The sequence below is a fragment of the Etheostoma spectabile genome, chromosome 22, assembly GCF_008692095.1.
Source record: "Etheostoma spectabile isolate EspeVRDwgs_2016 chromosome 22, UIUC_Espe_1.0, whole genome shotgun sequence".
Taxonomy (NCBI): domain Eukaryota; kingdom Metazoa; phylum Chordata; class Actinopteri; order Perciformes; family Percidae; genus Etheostoma; species Etheostoma spectabile.
This window is the reverse complement of record NC_045754.1, coordinates 19,681,738-19,694,851: the sequence shown is the minus strand read 5'-3', so window position 1 is coordinate 19,694,851 and position 13,114 is coordinate 19,681,738. Positions and strand designations below refer to the sequence as shown.

At 39.0% G+C, this 13,114-nt stretch overlaps 1 protein-coding gene across 2 annotated transcripts; it reads left to right on the top strand.

Annotated features, from left to right (window-relative positions):
- Positions 1-309: 309 nt before the first annotated feature.
- Positions 310-8,179, top strand: chchd7 (coiled-coil-helix-coiled-coil-helix domain containing 7). Of its 2 annotated transcripts, none has more exons than XM_032503795.1 (4): positions 310-660; positions 4,380-4,439; positions 5,714-5,812; positions 7,556-8,179. In XM_032503795.1, the coding sequence occupies exons 2-4, from the start codon at positions 4,386-4,388 to the stop codon at positions 7,658-7,660; spliced, it is 258 nt and encodes an 85-aa protein (XP_032359686.1). In that variant the 5' UTR covers positions 310-660; positions 4,380-4,385; the 3' UTR covers positions 7,661-8,179. The 2 variants fall into 2 exon arrangements, with proteins under 2 accessions (XP_032359686.1, XP_032359687.1); XM_032503796.1 differs by having other exon boundaries at positions 310-676; positions 4,378-4,439.
- Positions 8,180-13,114: the final 4,935 nt, after the last annotated feature.

Sequence of the window (13,114 nt, the reverse complement as noted above, 5' to 3'; positions counted from 1 at the left end):
GCCATTGTGTGTATGCGCTGCGATGCAACCGCACTATGGGTTAGCCCCGCCCATTTGAAGTCCCGCCCGCTAGTTCATTTTTTTTTTTAATTTGTGTAAGGCGCTGCCACTTCTCACATCAATGTCAGTTACAGTCCATTTCAGTAAAAGTCAATTTTTCGACTTGCTAGATGTACTGTCAATCGTTTAAATTTGGTTTAATACAAATTACAACGACAGGAAGACTAACTTGACAGCAAAGAAATCCTATTGGCTCATTAGATTGTCACTCTACGTGGTTAGTTTTCAGGGGTTCCCGTTGGCTGATGTGGCTGTCAGTTGTCGGTGACGGTGCGGGTGATTTTCCTGTTGCGCTGTTGCAACAACGAGTAGAGTTGTCTTGAGCATGACGGGGAGCTTATGGCTTGTGTAGCTTTATTAGTTAGCTTTAGCCACATGTAGCCTATGCTAATGTATAGCTGTTCACTAGCTAGCTAGCGAAGCAGGACACTCGCTAGCATTCCAAGGGGATATAGGCAAAATTACAACACAGGCTACTTTTTTAAATAGCTATTATTAGCAGTTATTTCGGTAGCGTATTTTCAACAAACTGGACCGTCTTCCCTTGTGTGGGTATTGGGCGCATCCACAAGACATTAGACTACCGCTGGATAAAAGTTGGTAGGTTATTTTATAAGGTAGGTAGCCTATTAAAATGTAGCCGTATCCAGCTAAATGAAAAGCCGTTCCAAAGTGTCCCTGTTTGGTAACATCAATGAAGGTCAACGTGTTACAGTGTAGCAACGGTAGGCTACATACACATAGCCTAGTGGAGGACACCAATCCCACTGAAATATCGGCCAGTTGACAAAGACGTGTTTATTAAAATGTGTTTAATTTACACTACTGGTTGAAACGAATAAAGGTAGGCTATTTTGTACAAAATGAGAAGCCACTTTTCAATTCGGCATACAGTTAACACCAAACTGAAATATTAATAGTAGTGGAACCGTTCTAATTTCACTTCACTTTTCTATTCCACTAAAACACAATGTGGTTAGAGATAGCAAAAGGCTTAAACTTAAGCTGGAAGTTTTGCTCGTTCAGATTGATTTTGTGTTTTAGGCTACAACTTCTGACCTCCAGTAGGCATGATTTAGACTATCATAACGTTTGATTTTGAAACTGTGTATATTCTGGGGGGAATGATTGCAAATATTGTGATGTGTATTCTCTCCATATATGAGCTGCACTGCCAATAATATGTGTTTTTTGGGCCTGGTAGAATAGTAACCTGGAAATCCAGACCCAATCCGCTGAGCAAATTCCAGGGTAGCAGGAGCCAGTGGAGGGTGTAGAGAAGGGGGGTGGTGTGTGCACATCGAGATGTAGTAACACGAGTAAAAAACGAGGGGCAGCATTTTGCACACATGACGATTTATCGTCCTCCAGTTGAACCATATCGTGATGAAATCACATATCGAGAAATGGTGGTGTACAATTACGTTGTCTAAACTGCCAATAACAAGCACATCCTTACTCCATATTCTCAGGCAATCTGTGTGGAAACATTTTGAGAGAATAGCAGTTGAAGAATTGCAGATTTGTTTTAATATCGCATTATTTGTGTGCACTAATGTAAACATAGTCTGGAAAAAATAGGTATTTTTTTCTCTGTAATTTCACTTAAACCTGTTTACCACATTATTGATGATTATGTATCTAAAATCTCATTGTAAAACAATATGTTGTGAAAGCACCAATAGTCATCATTGCAATATCAACATCGAGGTATTTGGTCAAGAATAGGTGATATGGTGATGTCTTATTTTCTCCATATCGCCCTATGTTCACGTGTAGTTATCAGATTGTTTTTACACTCAAATGTCAAGATTGCTATCGTGCTTTAACCCTTGTGTTGTCTTCCTGTCAACCAGGAAAAAAACACTTGTTTGTTGTTATTTTAGTTCCTCTTTTACATTTGTCATTTTTTTAAACATTTTAACGTTTTATCTGTCATTTTTGTCACTTTTTTATATTTAAATTATTTGTCATCATTTTTGTTGCTTCTCTTATCATTTTGTCATGTTTAAATTTTAATTTTAATTTTAATTTTTTTACATTTCTTATCTATCTCTTATTTTTGACAATCCATATTTTCTGTTATACATTTTTTGAAAACTGGGTCAAATTTGACCCAAGGACAGCATCAATCACACTCTGGTCACAATATACATCTTGCAGCTAGTTCTCATTTAAACTGGTGCTGAAACAGTTAGTTAGTTAGTTGTTAGTTAGCTAGTTAGCTAGTTAGTTAGTAGAGGTATGACAAGATTTCTTCCTATGAGCTTTTACAGCTTCAAAAAACTGAAGAAACAACAACAATCCCAAAGCAAAAGCTGTCTGTCTCGCCTGTGACACACAATCCTATGGCGTGTGTGTGCAGCAGGTTTAGCCGGTTAAAAGATACATTCAGTGGCAAATCAATGTTTTAAAAGTAAAAACTATTTTCAAAATTGATGTGCACTAAACCACACTTGCGCTACGGGTCACACAGTGTTTGGACACCTTCATAAATGTTGTGTGGTGATAAAATGAAAGTCTTGAATTCCGTAAAAACGGACAAAAGAACTTGGATATTCTCTGAAATTAAAGTGGTGAATTTGGAATTGGAATTAAAATCAAATATCCCGATATTTTTGACCAAATACATCAATGTCGATATTGCGCCCATATTGTTCGCTTTACCGTTGCTGCTTTCACAAAAATATTTACACAATTAGATTTTTAGATAAAATAATCATCAGTAATGTGGATATAATGACTAAGTTGGTAAAAGCAAATTATAGAGCAGCTAGAACTGTCTGGTAAGTTCAGAAGAGGACATCACTTTACTGTAATGCAGCTTTAAAACCAGCAAAGTCAACAATTGTATTCTGTTACGGTTTCCAAAATATAGCTACTCTAGAAAAATCTAGCTAGCTACGATAGCTGTCCTCATGTAGTGATACTGATATAACATCCATATGTTGCCCAGCCCTACTGCTAAGCTAAACCTGTTACAGTCAACAATCTGTTTTTGTCATTAATATGCTAGTTGCAATTTCACAATCCTAATCAGAATCCAGTACCCCCAAGAGACCAAGGTGACTTCTTCAAACGTCTTGTTTTGTCCCAGCAGCAGTCCAAAGCCCAAACATATTCCAGTTATTCTGAAATGAAACCGTGTCATGCAAAACTCCTCAACTATTACTTGGTTATAAAATATTGCTAAACATTCATTTTCAATAGAATCGTTATTTGATAAATCAATTAATGGTTCATGCCTTAAAACAAATGTTTTATTGTTGATCCTACAATATAAAAAGCAAATGTGTGAGTTCTCCTTATTATCTCCACTTCCTTAATCAGCCGAATAGTAACACCCCTGGTCTCCAGAATGTCTTTGCTTGAGTCTTTTCTTTTCTCGCCACTTTCTATTTTTGCTCCACTACATTCATCCGACCGCTTTAGTTACTAGTTCATCTACACATTTAGATTTTTGCACAGCAATCTGGGATGGGAGACAAACGGGCTCTGGTTGATTGGCATTTCTTGAAACCAATCCCAGGCGTCTTGGTCAGGGCTTGGCGCCGGACGGAGCCACGGTGCCTCTGCATAAGAGCCTCGGGGAGGACCTTGTTTTGTTGGAATATGTGTCCGTTCAAAGGCTGTTTTAGTCGTGTGAGAGAAACAAGAGACACATTGATGTAGACTAGATGCTCAATAACACTTTCTTTAGCTTCTAAATAGAGCTGGGTAATATATCGATATTGTGATATGAGACTAGATATCGTCTTAGATTTTGGATAATGGAACATCGTAATACGGTATAAGTGTTGTCGTTTCCTGGTTTCAAAGTAAAGTGATGTCACGTTCTGAACTTCCCAGACTGGTGTATTAGCCTTTACCCACTTAGTCATTATATCCACATTACTGATGATTATTTATCACAAATCTCATTGTGTAAAGATTTTGTGAAAGCACCAACAGTCAACACTACAATATTGTTGCGGTATCGATATCAAAGTATTTGGCCAAAAATATTGGGGTATTTGATTTTCTCTATTGCTCAGCCTGACTTCTAAAAATACAGGATGCGTCAAGAATGCTTATTTACAAAAATACAGTTGGGTCACACATTTAGAACATGCCTTCATTACAAATTACTGCTGATTTTATTCAAATATTCAAAAGAACTGAGCCGTAGAGAAATCATCTGTATCATTCCACTTAAGTCAATCATTAGTGACGTGATGCATGACTTGTAATAAACACACACACTCTCACACACACAGCATAAGTAATCCATGGCCCTTTTGCAAAACCTGAACCTGTTTTTATTGTCCATCTTTACTCAGATCCAAATGGATAAGAAAGCGGGAAAGTTTCGGAATCAGGACGCCAACCCATGCATCGAGGTAAGCTGACGCCTCGTCACATCCGCCTGGCTGCTGCCGGGATGTGACGTAGCCGGGTTTCCAGCCACACGCTTTTATGCAAATTAGGTAACATCCATTGAAAAAAGCCTTTTGTAATCTGTAAAATTTGATTGAATATTGTCACTAAGTTTGTCCGCTCTTTAATCGGTACACGGCTTATGCAATAATCGCTGACTGAAATGTTATTTGCCAAATGAATAATGAATTGCAATTACGTTTTAGGGAATTTTTTGTTGCAATCCTGCCGTTAAAACGAAGAAAGTAGTTTTAGGTCACTTCTGCCACGGCGGGTATCAACGAAGACCGATATGAGTGGGCGACCGAGGAGAGACTTCTTAATTTCATTTACAATAGCAAAATGAACATAATTTATCAGAGCCATCACAGCCACGTTTCGATAGCGTCGTCGTCGTCTTAGTATAGCTTTATGTGTCGCTGTCGGCTGGCACATGAGCACTATTACAACTTTACAACAGTCCAGTAGTAAACTTTGTTTACAAATGTAAGTTGGGATGTTGTGTGATTCAGTGCCAAAATGAATCGAAACACTTTAACTCTTGTGTTGACATCCCGCCATGCAACCTTTTACTAACTCGAAATATAAGATGAAAAGTTTTTTCAATGTTTTGCTCATTTTTTTTGGACACTGTTTTTGTTTTTTCCCGACGTCTTTACAGCTTCTTTGGACATTTTTGACACTTTTTCAAAGTCTTTTTTGTAATTGTAAATGTAAATGTGCTGTATTAATAAAGCGCTTTTTCTAGTCTTAACGACTACTCAAAGCGCTTTTACATCTACAGGATACATTCACCATTCACACAACAACATTCTTTTATCTTTTTTTTTCTTCAAATGCTATCAAATTGATTAAAACACCCAAAATCAACAAAAACAGTGGACTGATCATTCATTTTACTTGTGTATGGAAACCATTCCCGTTATTTTTTTTGACAATTTAGTTAAAAGAAACCCAAATTTCTGATATAGAAACTTGTTGAAAATAGATCAAATTTGACCTGAGCACAACACGGGGGTTAAAATGTCTCATATCTTTTCTTTATACCTCTGTGACCGTAAAACGCATGTGACGCATATTCACTTTAAAGCCGTCGGATGGAAACACATTTTCCCCCGGCTTTGTTCCCAGGAAGAATGTTTTTAGTGAAAGTTGGAACAGATAATTCGATTGACAAGTGCATGGAGACGGAGTTCTGTCCTGTCCTGTTGTTGGAACTTCTTCTCTTTATTTTCAGGAAAGCGATGCCTCCCAGAAGTGTTTGGATGCCTACAACTACGATAAGAGCATGTGTTCAGCCTACTTCCAAAGATATAAGAGCTGTAGGAAATACTGGGTGAGTGTTTAATCTGAGGAACGGGCAGGAACAAAGACTTCTTCAAAAACATGAGGTGGGATGCAGGGAAGGACAGAGTCATCTTCAGAGGTGGAATGTAAAAGTATATTGACATCCAGTACTTTCAGTCCAAATGTTGAGGTACTTATACTTCACTTCTTCAGTCTTCCACTCTAATTTCAGAGAGAAATATCATACTTTTTCCTCCACTACATTCATCCGACAGCTTTAGTTACTTTACACATTAAGAGTTCTGCACACTAAACACATGTAGTTTATAAAATCTGATGTTTTATTATCAAGGAAAGTAGCCAACAATATAAAGGCCTACAAGTCCCGCTGAGATGATTAGACCATTAAAGACAGCTGTTTGGATTCTTTAAACTTTTTTTTAAAATGGGAGGATTTTATCTGCATTGAGAACTTTTACTTTTAATACTTTAAGTACAGTTTCCTGATGATACTCGCATACTTTTACTCAAGTACCATTTTCAATGCCGGAGTTTACTTGTAACAGAGTGTTTTTACAGCGTGGTGTCAGTACTTGAGGACTGAGGAAGGGTCTGAATACATCTTGCACCGCTGGTTTTCTTCTTACCCAGTAGTCGTATCAGTAGATTGCCCAGGCTCAGCAGCACGTGGGTAGGAGCTGAAGACAGCATTAGTTGGAGGCCTTGGCGCTGCAGTAGTGACACCCACTGGTTGGTCAGGGCGCCTGCACACTGGGCTCTGCCACTAGAGATGGAACAAGTCCACATCTTGCTGTACATTTAATTATCTCAGAAATAATTGCAATTATCAATAGGACTGTCTCTTTTAGTCCCATTTAAACAAATATATATTTTTATTTGTTACTTTTTTTAAACAAATGTTTTGAATGAATCTCAGGATACGTATTTTGGGTACATCAGTGTCATGTGACCCAGATAATGTAAAATTCACAAATACACAGCCTATGAAGTAAACAGCGCCTCTTTATTATCATAAAACATATTTTCTAACTGTATCCCGTCTTATCATTTTTGGTGCTAGCTATATTCAAGTGCCAGCAACTAACTATTGAAATAATAAAAATATATAGGCTGACCAATAATATCTTCTAAAAATTACAATTTGGCATATCTAAACAACGTCAACAATTACCACAACAGTCATTCGTCTTAAGATATTGGTGAAGCATAACTCTCGCCAAATGCAACCTAGGGTCTTTATTGTGAATGTACTGGTATTTTTGTTTAAAACTCATTGGGACGGGAACCAGTCCACTTTCAAATGACTGTAAATTTGGGTTGTTGGTAGAGCTGTTGAAGATGCAGTTACTCTGCACTGCTGATGATTCAAATTAGCAAAAAAAAGAACGCCCTCCAACTGACAACATCTTTCTAGATCTAGATTGTAGTTGAACTATCTTACAACAAGTTATTTACATGTGATTGATCTGCTTAGCTTTTTCAATATGTTAGACACAGATACTGTGGTGAATAATAGTCCAAAATGACGTAACATTGCATTTTCTTTTGTTATTGAACAACAGATCCAGTTGTTTTTGCAGATTTTCCCAAACCCTTGGCAATATTGGGCACTAATTTCCACAAACTGGAAAGATCATGAAAATCGTTTTAAAGGACACCTAACTTGGCTATACACCATCTCCCCAACGAAACACGCTTGCTAAGGACAACCAGTCAATGGTTAGTATTTTTAAATGAAGGCCAATGAAACATTTTGTGTTTTTCCTTGCAGCACAACATAATGGTCCAGAGAAGAAGAGACGGCGTGAGGCCTGAAATGCCCACCGCTGCAGAGCGGCAAGAGATGCTCGCTACGATTGGAGGCAAACCATACTGAGAGTCAGCAGGGGGACACAGAGACACTGGGAGGGACCAGCGGGCCCGGGACATTCTGCCGATGCCAAGGACTGACCTGTCCTCAGGCCTAGGCCGTCTGGGAGTGACCATCTGGAATGGGTCTCTTCTAAAATGAAAGGGATCGAGAGGGAAGTCACAGGGAGACGAGATATAAAATGTATTATTTGAGTTTAATAACGACGGGACATGAAGTGACACAACATGAAAATGAGACGTCTGAAATAGGCGGCCAACGGCAGGCTTTTCACCAACAGTCTGCATCCGGTGAGTCAGACTACTGCTGCCCCAAATCAGTTAAAGAGAAGCTTCACCACCAGCGCATGACCTTAAGGCAGCCTGTCTGGTCACGCAGAGCAAAAATACAGAAACACGTACGGCCTAACATCTATATCATAGATTTTAAGACTTATTAAAGACCGGCAGATGCCCTGCTTGTTCACTTATGTACTTCATGTTGTAAATAAGACTGCTGTAATTTAAATAAACAATTTATTTAACACCTATTTGAACTCATTAAAAAAATGTTTTTGACTAATCACTTAAGTTAAGAGAAGATCCTCTCATTCTCTCTCTGCAACCTCATGTCTATGAGCTGAAGAAGCTCATCTCTCTCTCTCTTACAGTTAGGATAGGTGTGTGTGTGTGTGTGTGTGTGTGTGTGGTGATAGTGTGTGTCGTCTGCGTGTGTGAGGTGTGTGTGTGTGTTGTGTGTGTGTTGTGTTGTGTGTGGGTGTGGGTGTGTCAACAACTCATCCTCACCTCTCCTGCCGCCTGACAAAGTCAGCAAGAGTGTGTATGTATTAAATGAATGTTTTGGCTATAGAGTCATGTTCATCAGCCATTTGTCCACTTGAATCACAGTGAGAAAACGTGAGACAAAGAAATCCGTTATATTGTTCCACCACGTATTATGGAAAGATTGGAAAAAGTGACCAGCAGGGACAATAAACCCCCAGGATATATTGGATTGCATTGAGTTGAAAAGAGAGTCCTTGCTCAGTACAGCCGAGTCTCATCTACTGGCTGTCTTCTGGTTTTGTAGGCCATATGGGGAGATATTACTTTAACTGAACTTACGTACAAGTCGGTCAAATGGAGATATTAAAGATGGGCTTTTGTTGTCGTAGCCCCATCTCCGAGCTACACAGTGATTTACGAGGATTCAAAAAAATATAACTGTATAAAAATAACTAAGTTTTCTTCACACCAGTAGAGAAAGCCTCTTGCCCAAACGCCTAGAAGTCACTGGTATGTACCGACTGTAAAAAACAGTCATTGTTCAGTATTTGTTCTTTCAGGACGAACAGACTTGAACACAACACACACGGATCCGAGCAGCGAGCTAACGGTCACAGGTAGGCTGGAACTCCATTATCTTTACCACGTCGACTGTATCATTTTAACAGATACAAATAGTCGAATGTTAATTCAGTTATATTATTTTGAGTAGCTGCTAGGCTTACGTGTCTGAAATATTGTATATTTGAATGTCTTTTCAATAAAGCTGTGGGGAAAAAAGCAGGTAGGAGCTATTTGTTAGCTAATTAGCTGTTGGGCTAATAGCCTATAATGCAGGCTAACTGACGGTTGATACATTTAAGTTGCATTTGTTGCACTTTTTTTTTTTTTTTAAACAACTTAGTCTTGAAGGTAAGTAATTAACAGTGATGGAATGTATCTAGAAATGTTCTCTTGTAGCTTACTGTATCCCTATTAACTATTATTTTGAGGTTATACCTACATGTACTTTACTTTTAATCTTTTCTTTTCATGCCACTTTCTACTTCTACCCCGCAACATTTCAGAGAGAAATATCGTACATTTTACTCCACTGCATTCATCTGACAACTTTAGTTACTTAAGGCATTAAAATTTCTGCACACAAAACACATGTAGTCTATAAAAGCTGATGTTTTATTCTAAATTAAACTAGCCAACAATATAACGATCCATGCAGCCTAGTATCGCGATATGTTTCGTGGCAATACTGTATCCATACACAGACGCCAAGTATGGCTCTTTTATTATAGGTGTGTTTGTCAGTTTGTCTGCTTGGCAATCTCATTTTGCAGCAAGAAAATTGAAGTGAGATGAACAAATAGAGAAATGTATCTTTTTAGACAAAACAGATGTTGACAAAGTTTCCTTTTGGGGACATCTTATGAAAATGGGAACAATTTGAAGTTAGAAAAAACTGTAACAAATTGCAAATATATTTTGCAGACTATTGCAATATGTTTAAAATTGCAATAATATCTGGTTACATAAGTATCGTGATGATATCGTATCGTGAGGCCTCTAGTGATTGCCACCCCTACAACATGGTATAGAAACGAAAAAAAGCACAAAGTTGCATAATGGCTCCAACACACCAGCCCCTCATTGTTAATGGCAGAAGGGCGTAAACAATTGAAAACATATTTACATATTGGAGCCACAATCCATTTGAAATGAATCATTAAAAACACCTGTATGAGTCAGAGGTGACTGGTAGTATCTGTGAAAGTACCCGAGTCAAACTTTCATTTAAACGCATAATTAGTATGGAAACGCTCGGGGCGTACGATTCAGAAAATGTCACGATTCGATTCAATATCAATTTTTTGGATTCTTAAACAAATCTTGATTAAAAACACAGCATGTAAATGTAGTTACCTTTACTGTGTGTGTGTGTGTGTGTGTATTCATATCCATATTATTCATGTGGATTTGTTTGTTATTTTAACATCCTGTTATGATGTATGTTGTGTGTGATGTCTGTAAGCTACTGGGACCAGTGTCTCAGTGCTGAGTTCATGTGTAGAGCCCCTGGTGATACTTTGAGAGAAGTCTCATGTTGTGTCGAGCCTTCTTAGTGTTTTAAAAATTAAGATTTTGATGCGATCATAGTAGGGCCCCTAGCACTCCCATTCAAAATCCCATTTGACCTGAAATGGAAATACAGTCAATATTAAAAGTGGCGTTCCTAACTATTTGTTTAAATGAATGTTTGACTTGGGTACATTCACGAAAAGACCCTAGGTTGCATTTTGGCAAGAGTTACACTTTAACAGACAAGAACAAAATAATGGGGGAATTGTCGATAGATTTGATTTAAAATCAATATTGTGACACCCCTAATGTTAGCTGAGTCAAGGGAGCGTCCCACTTTGGCCTCCTTTAAGAGCCACGTGAAGCTGTGGCTTAGAGCTAACCAAACATGTAATCACCGCTAACTTGTTTTTTTCTATTTTTTCTTCTTTTCTTTTTGTTTCGTCTTGTTTTTATATACTAAATGCTACTATCCGATGTATTTTTTACTGTAACTCCAACTGCCTATTGGACTGCAGATGGAAATTAGCCCTCGGGCTACAATCTGGCACATTTACGTGTGCTGTTGTGCAGGTTCATCAATGTGCATCGTCCTGAATTAATAAAATAAATAAGTTAAATAAAATGTTCAGACGAACTGTGTTTTGGTTCACAGACCTTGTCTCCCTCCAACAACCTTCTCATGGATGCGTATGTTGACCTCTGCTGTTCATTTGGGTAAGCTTCAAGTTTCCAGCAACGTTTTCTGACCTGCGGTAATCCATGAAAAAAAAGCTAAAAGTTGCTGTAAAGCCGTCTCGATATGAAGAAACGGCCCAATTGTGCGCCAAATGCCTGCATATTACCTAATTAAAAAATGTGGACAGGAACACAGAGACGCTGGTTGCTCTCCGGCTTTGACAATTACCGTTGCTTTCTCCTTTTGCGCCTGAGAGTGTATCTACAGCGTCAACCCTTATCAGATGTTGAGGTGATGAGTTGTGTCATCATGAACAGCTCAGAAGAGAACCATCCTGATTCATTTTAAATGTCTAAATCCTCACCTTTCCTCAGACTTCCTGTGTGGATGGCATCACTGCTCCACGCTGCCAAACGCCTGAGGACTGACCTCGCCCGTCGTAGGAAGGTCTACAGGCTTCTGCAGAGGAAACTGGTCGGTACTCGTGTCGTGTAATTAAATGCAAATATGCGTAACAGCCGTTGGTTTCTTACATCATATAAAAGTTTTGGATATATGTAACCGACTAGTCTATATCCACGACGTTCCACTTCCGGGATCGGATTTCTGAGGACTATGGTTAACTGCTCCTCAGATCTCTGCAGGGTAAATCCAGACAGCTAGCTAGACTATCTGTCCAATCCGAGTTTTCTGTTGCACGACTCAGTATCAAACTATTTTTTTAACGTACACGTGTTCCACAAAAACAAATTCCTCACCGAGACTATTTTGCAGAGGCACCGTGGCTCCGTCCGGCGCTTAACGCCGCCAAGAGCACTTTTTTCTCCCATCCCGGAATGCTGTGTGGATCAGCCAGACCTTCCTCCACAGCGCTGTGGAGGAAGGTCTGGCAATGCGGGACTAATATCTGGCTAAAATAGAAGCAGTCTCTGTCCTGTCCATCCAATCACCCTGCCACTGGTCTGGGTAAGTACACATACACATACAACCAGATCCTGTTGCACACCAGGAGTTGATACATTGATGTGAAGCCAAAATATCAGGATCCATCCGGATCATATTTCATTTTCACAGTCAATGTTACACACACTGGGGAAATACAAACAAACAAACCATACTAAAAATATACAGTACTCTAGCACACTCTAGCACTCTAGCATACAGTACTCTAGCAACACCCAGCTACCTCTCTGGGACATACCACTCTCTCCCTCACTTTAAGTATCTCCTTGTATCACTATAATGCATGACCATGTACAGTATGTATTTATTTATTTATTTTTTTATCATTATTTTTCCTCTCTTTCCCTTATTTCCTGGCTGGTGAGGCCTGGTGTCCTAATAAATAATATTTTAATATAATATAAACAAAATATATTAAAAAAAGAAGAAATATTTCCTTTCCCCATGAACAGGCTCTCTCCCAGTTGGTCTGCGGGCAGTTCAGGGTGGGCAAATGGGCGGCGGGATACGATCTAGGACAGGCAGCTTCCTTCCCAGGGCCACAAGGCAGCGTAACTAAAAATGTTAAAACACAAGACAGAAAAGTGGGTGCACCTGGAGAAGAGAATGTCTGGATTACCTCGCTTCCACCACACATGGACCTGGATAAGAGGAAATACATGGAAAAATGAAATGCCTTGCAGGGTTTCCTCCAAGAAAAGTTGTTTATGTTGGTGTCTTTTTTTGTCTAGGGCCCGGAGACATAGCCTGATGGCAGCATTAACACTTAGAGTGTAACTTTTTGATATTAGTGAATGTCCGTTACATTGAAGCCATTGCCAAATGAGTTGCTACAAAGCTAATGAAGACCACACAACTCTCTCTGGATTTGTCAGCATGACTATGTTCAGAAGATTGAGTTGTCCAGTGACTTTCCCGTGCGGAAACTCAAGCGAAGATAATGACCTCCTCCGACTCCATTATGTTTTGTTAATACTCCAT

Bases quoted from the DNA above. Each gene is read 5' to 3' on its own strand.
- chchd7 (XM_032503795.1), top strand. From the start codon at position 4,386: ATGGATAAGAAAGCGGGAAAGTTTCGGAATCAGGACGCCAACCCATGC. The intron at 4,440-5,713 runs GTAAGCTGACGC...CTTTATTTTCAG, and splicing joins ACGCCAACCCATGCATCGAG to GAAAGCGATGCCTCCCAGAA. The intron at 5,813-7,555 runs GTGAGTGTTTAA...TTTTCCTTGCAG, and splicing joins AGAGCTGTAGGAAATACTGG to CACAACATAATGGTCCAGAG.